Below are 6,923 nucleotides of genomic sequence, written 5' to 3'. Positions count from 1 at the left end.
GTCGAAAAAATTCACCGGTAACCGATTAATTTTTTGAATTGGTAATCCGTCGTAGAATTCGACGGTAATTAACATTGAACGAAAAAATTTCTACGATAAATATTTACCGATGAGATTTATACCGTTTGATTATTTTCGACAGTAATTAATTTACCATTAAATTTTTTTATTTTTTCGACAATAAATCCGATGTGTTTTTTGATCAGATGGGTTTATACCAACTAATTAACTCGTGGATCCACTCATGTCATTGATGATTTTGATCATTTCTCGTCTGTATGTAGCAGCCTCAGAATCCAAGCATAATACATTAGAAGTGAACTCAGCTACTTGAGATGCATCTCCTTCCAAAGCACGTACTATCTGCAACACATACATGCAAGGATCATTAAAATAATAAAAAATAGTCTTTTCTTTTTAAAAAAATATTGTAAAAAACTTTTATAACTATATAAAATATATTTTATTGAATATAAAATAATTTCTTTTTTCGAAAAAGAAACCGTTATAAATAGACCTTTTACATATTTAATTTGAAGAATGTTATATGCACTTCTGTTGTACACTTTTTTTTTTAATTTTAGTATTAAAAGTGATAGATAAAATTTAAAAAAGATAAAAACAAAATTATTTTATTATAACATAAACAAAATATGTACATGAACAAATTGTGACTTAGGCAGAAAGTAAGGAGGAGAAACCAAATATTGAATATTCAACTTTAGAAAAGGAATGAATACTTGCGTAAAATTTGTCATGAAATTAATTTTTTTAAAAGATTAAGTTAAAAAAAATATATAAATATTTATATTTCTAATACGATTTTTGAAGTAAATTTTTTTGGATTGACTTAAATTATTTGTATAGATCAGACTTTTTTTTATTTGTCTTACGCTTTTTTTATTTAAAAATTTAAACAAAAAAAAAAGTCACGGTTATATTATTTCTAACAAGATTTCTATAAAGATATGAAGTATTTATACAAGAATGCAAACAGATGCCTCAGGTAGCAACAAGTCTAACAGCCATAACAAACTTTCCCTATTTAGCAGATTAACCACTAAGGCACTAACTACCATAACAGTTCTCAACTTCCTACGCTTTCTAACCTTTATCCTTGATAGTACAAAAGAGATGTGCTAAATATAATTTCTCATTTAATTTGATGTGAACTTACGAGTTAAACCTTTGTTAATAAAAGTCAAAATTATGAGTATTTTATTATTACCTGGCTCATCTTTGGTCGAAGCTTTGCTTCATATCGTATAGAAGCAGCTGCAGAGGCCAGCATGGAAACCATTTCGGTTGGTTCATACTGATTTTGTAGCTTTTGGTCAGCTACAACTTCAAAATTATTCTCTTTCAAAACCTTTGTTAGCAAAGGCATTGCCTGCGAGAATTCACGAAACCACTTCTGTGAAAAGATTAAACTAATAAAAAAAGATACATGAATAGATATATCTGGACAGATATAATAGTACATTAGCCTTTGTACCAAACTAACCTCCATGAAAGTATGATGTGAATCAATTATTGGTCGGCGGCCAGTAATTAACTCGAGAAGCATGACTCCGAAGGAGAAAACGTCGGCTTTTTCAGTGAGGTTTCCACTGGAAGCATATTCAGGAGCTACATACCTGACCTAACAATTCATGCATGAGCATTTTATTGTTATGTTTGAATTGATGATGAAGAATTGTGAAGAGAGAAAAAGAAGGATGTGTTGTAATAATGTACCCTAGAGTTCCCATGACTCGAGTGGAAACATGCGTATTCATATCGGGGCAAAACTTTGCAAGCCCAAAATCAGCAACCTGCAGACACAATGCAAGGGGTTGTTCATCAAGTTAATCATCAAATGGATAAATTGATCATTTGCTCACCTTCGCTTGGAAATTAAAATCGAGGAGAATGTTAGCAGCTTTGATATCACGATGGATGATCTTAGGATAACCTGAAAATACAAAAATCATTATATGTTGATAGCTGATAGGCATCGTAGCAGTTAACGAAGAAATCACATTCTAATGCATAGAGCATGATGGTGGATTCTCTCCGATCCACCGACACTGCATATATTATTGTAGCAGTTTATTATGAAAAGTTTTTTGCTATTTATTAAATAAAATGTTATACATACACCAAAATTAATTGTTATATAATTATATATAAATATATGTTGTTTAATTTATTATTAATAAAAATTTATATTTTAATATGTATTTTATAGAAATAAATATTATTTTGATCCCTAAAATCTGAAGTCAAAATTAAAATATTTTTATTATTTTTATTTGAAATGGTTCTCAACGTTTTATTTAATATTAAAATTATTTTTTTGAAGATAATAATTTTTTAAAAAACAAAAATACTCCTACTACATTAGTGTTCATCCTGCAATTACCGTCACTTTCTTCTTTTTTTATAGTCACTACTATCACCACCAACATCTCAGATACTCAATAACATCAAATTCTTCTAATTCAACAACAACAACAAAAGATTTAGGTTTCTTAAAAAACAAAAAGAACGAAAAAGTTCATCAATTAGGGTCTTTAGGGATAAAGAAACGAGCAAGATACAAAAGCAGTAAGGTCCATGATTTGCCATTGCTATCGCCAAAAAAAGTGTCTCCTTGAGAGACGCACTGCTAGACCCGATGGCCTTGCTCCTACTAGACCCGGCAACAAGTTCCAATGACGATGGCAATGGCTTCCAGTAGCTTTGAGGGTGAGCTCCAATGCTACAAGAAGGACACAACAAAGGCAGAGTTATGGCAAATCATGAAAAAGGTGGTTGTAGCAGCGATGTAGAAAGGAAAGCAACTCGGCGACAGCCTCCTTCAACCACGACGAAAACCACTGCAGGAGCACCGTAGAGAGAGGAGCAGCAGCTTGGCGGCAGCCTCCTTCAGCTGCAATGGAAACCACTTGGAAGCACCATAGAGAGGGGGTAGCTTGGCGGCAGCCTCCTTCGGCCGCGACAAAAATCACTGCGGGAGAGAGTATATGACGGTTGAAATGAAGAAGAAAGGATTTGGGATTAAAAAGGTGAGAAAGTAAGATTAGTGAGATAAAGATAAAATGGTCAAAAAAGACGATTTTAATACTAAACGAAAAGTTGAGGGCGATTTTAAATTAAAAATAAAGTTAGGGATGAATTGATTTTGACCGTAAATCTTAGGAACTAAAACCGTACTTATCCTTATTTTATACTTCTAATAACTTTTTTATGATTAATTTTAATATATGTTGTCGTAAAATACACTCAAAATATATTAAACAATACATATATTTATATAGAAATACATAAAAATTAAATAAATTATTAATTTTTTTATATGTACATAACAATTTTGTTCTTCAACCAATGGAAAAATCTAAACATAACATTGTATTTAAATTTGAATATGAATAATATTCTCATACTTAGTTTAAAAAATTAATTAAATATTCATTAATAATAATGTTGAATATGTGAGCCATATATATCTATCGAAGAAGTAAAATCTTTTAAATTTCATATGAAAGGACATACATTCCTCATGAAGATATGCTATTCCCTTAGCAGCTCCTAGAGCAATCCTCATTCTTGTAGGCCAATCTATAGTAGGACCTTGCCCTGTTGTTCAAATAAGTGAATAGCCATTATAATTTGTATCCGATTCATAAAAGGTTATTAATGCAACCACAAAACAATTTTATTAATATTGTTATTTATTTGTACTATTATAGAAAATCTCTTGGTAAAAACCGATAAGATTTTGATACTCGAATATAATTTTTCAATGACTTTTTACTAGTATATTTATGTAATAAAAAAATACTATTTATACACATGATAATTTTTCTTAAATTTGTACACATTATTTGCAGGAAAAAGATTAACATACAGTTGTATTATTTTACAACTTAAAAAAAATACCATGTAGATGGAACTCTAATGTATTGTTTGGAACAAATTCGTAGACGAGAAGCCTGTGGTGGCCGGCCATGCAATATCCAAGCAAAGAAACGAGATTCCTGTGATGAACCCTGGTGATTATGTCTACTTCAGCTTGGAATTCACGCTCTCCCTGCCTACTTCCATCCTTGAGCTGTTTGATGGCAGCCTCCTTGCCGTTTGGAAGGAGTCCTTTGTGGACAAAACCGAATCCACCTTCTCCAAGCAAATTTGCTTTGGAGAACCCATCTGTTGCAACTGCCAACTCCTCGTATCTGAATATTCTGTTCTTTGATGACATTTCCATTATGCCGCTATTGCCTGTACAATAATTAGTAAGAAGCATGGTAACTAGAATGGAAAGAGCGTGCATTTGCATCGTTGCATTTGCATGTAAGCAACGTGCATATATTATTCTATTCTTATTTTCTAAAGTTGCGCAACGATCTCAAAACTATATATATTGATTTATTCAATGTGACAAAAAAATATGAATGTACAGCGTGTAAAATTCTTACAAAAAATATATTTTGTTATTGGGCTAAATCTTTGGTCCATGAATAAAATGAACATCACCCATACTATCGATTTTAGGGTTCACCAATGATCGAACTCTTGACCTTTCAGATCTATAATTCTAATACCATATCATGAAACCACTCATCCCAAAAGTGTAACTTGATAGGACAATGTAACACTAATGGTCATATCTTTAATACTTCCTAAACCTCCACTGTACATATTGTACGCTTAGGCTATTGACTTTCTATACTTAAAATTTGTCTGCGCAACTTTTAGGATTCGTAATACTAATCCTATTTATAGGAATTCAACTTCAATTTAACCCGTTTGAATAGGTTTAATAGTCCAATTCACAGCAAATTGAGTTGCAAGTTAGATCTAGTGTGGATTTAGAGTAAATCCTACCCAACCTATTTATACTCCTAATATATCATAGTAGATTTTTAAAACTATTAGAGAAAGAGAGAGAGTATTGTAGCAACAAATTAAGTTTGAAGAAGAGTGACAAAAAAATTTTTTGTTGTTTGTGTTATTATAATTTTAGCAAGGACTTGATGATAAATTGATGATTATGTTATTTGTAATTTTAATACTGATTTTATTATAATTTTATTATTTTTAATTTTAATATAAACTTAATTTTATATTTTATGTTTTACTAATATGTTTATGAAATATGAACGGATTGGATTAAATATTGTGTTTAATTGAAAAAAAATTAATTTTAATTAAATAGGGTCCAATGGAGAATTTTAAGTTAGAAATGAGGTTAGAGTTGAAAAAATATTAAAAGAGTGATAGAAAAAAAGTTGAGTGTTAAAAAGATTTTAAATTTATTAATAGAGTTAGAGTTGTAAAGTTTAAATACTACTCTACTATAATTATTGGCAACACCCGATCTCTTAGGTAATATTTATTTTTAGAAATTAGAATTATAATTAAAAGATTGAAAGTTAATATTATATTTAGTTGTCAGAGATTATAACTAAAATTTTAGTTCTTAAATACAAAATTTTAACTTCTTCGAAATCACCAAAAAGTAAAAATAGACTAAAATTTTTAGATATCAAAAAAATTTTAACAATATTTTTTTTAATAATTAAAAATATTTTATTAAATATTATCATTTCATATTTATAATTATCTTAAATCAAATAAAATACAAAAATATAATTATGTTCTATAAAATTTACATCAAACATAATATCATAATATCGAGATTTAATTTAATTTCAATCTTTATGTCTCTCAATCTCTAAATACGTACCTTTAAGTCCGAGGCTTTTATCATGTTCTCTCTTCCTATTCTTCCAATGAAAAATGCCAAAAGTGCAAAGCACCACAATCAAAATGGCAAAAGTGATTGCTGCCGCCATTTCAACGATGAGGCCACTTGACGAAAAAAATGGTGCCGGAGTTGAAGTTGGAGGAGGAAAACGTAGTACCTGGGTTGGTTTAGAGGAAGGTTTCGTCGGCAGAAAAGTTTGAGGAGGCGGAGAGTCAGGAAAGAAAAGTCGTGGTGGTGGCGACATTGGTGGAGAAAGAGCTAGTGGCGGTAACGGTGACGGTGACAATGGTGGTGGTGGCGGCAACAATGACGGAGGAGAAGGTAATGGTGGTGGTGGTGGCTGCGGCGACGGCAAAGACGGTGGATAAAGAAGAGGAGGAGAAACTAGAGAAGGATGAAAACAATCACATCCTACTGCTTGACAAAGGTTGGGATTTTTTTGAAAGAATTGACCGTAATGAGCACAGGGAACAGGATTTGGTGGTCCCAATTTGGATGCCATTTCTTTCTTTAAAATCAGAGTGTTGTATATCTCATAAATAATCAGCTAAGCGTGTATATATATATATATATATATATATGCGCCTTTCTTTCAGTCTTATTATTATTAGATCTTATAATATATTTAAAAAAGTTTAGAAAATCCATTATAATATATTATAAGTCAATTATTATTTTTATTTATATTTTAAATATTAATAATTAATTAATAATAATAAATAATAAATTCTAATAACTTTATATAACGGAAAAACTAAATAAATTCAAATGATAAGAAGAGGGGCTAACACAGCCGAACGAGGGACTAATATATACATCTATTAATAATAATAATAATAATAATAATAATAATAATAATAATAATAACTTATTATCATTTTATTTATATTTAATTAGATACTTTTGCCGGCCTCTTTTTTTTTTTTTCTTTATGCATATCTACCACCAGAGCTGCAATATGATTGTGTTATTGTGTATAAATAATAATTTGTCAAAACAAATATTTGTAAATTTTTTTTGACACAGATCCGTCAAGTTAGATATATGATTTTCTTTTCTATTCTTGCGCATCAATAAAATTTTTCTACTCCTACTCTATTTTCGTTGTTAGTAAAACTAAAAATATGAGAAAAATAATTACTTTATTTTTGTTGGTAATATGTGTAAAAAT

General features: G+C 29.9%; 1 protein-coding gene across 1 annotated transcript; it reads right to left on the bottom strand.

The window, feature by feature from the left end:
• Positions 1-225: 225 nt before the first annotated feature.
• LOC112744395 (proline-rich receptor-like protein kinase PERK1) lies at positions 226-6,273 on the bottom strand. Its single transcript, XM_025794002.3, has 8 exons — positions 5,732-6,273; positions 3,925-4,263; positions 3,538-3,621; positions 1,884-1,954; positions 1,738-1,814; positions 1,505-1,637; positions 1,229-1,390; positions 226-363 (listed from the first exon to the last, which is right to left on the bottom strand). Exons 1-8 carry the CDS (start codon positions 6,252-6,254, stop codon positions 226-228), a joined length of 1,527 nt encoding a protein of 508 aa, XP_025649787.1. The 5' UTR covers positions 6,255-6,273.
• Between the last annotated feature and the right edge of the window lie 650 nt (positions 6,274-6,923).

The sequence above is a fragment of the Arachis hypogaea genome, chromosome 14, assembly GCF_003086295.3.
Source record: "Arachis hypogaea cultivar Tifrunner chromosome 14, arahy.Tifrunner.gnm2.J5K5, whole genome shotgun sequence".
In the NCBI taxonomy this organism is placed as follows: Eukaryota; Viridiplantae; Streptophyta; class Magnoliopsida; order Fabales; family Fabaceae; genus Arachis; species Arachis hypogaea.
Note: the sequence above shows the minus strand (reverse complement) of the source record. Positions and strands in the feature narration are given on the sequence as shown.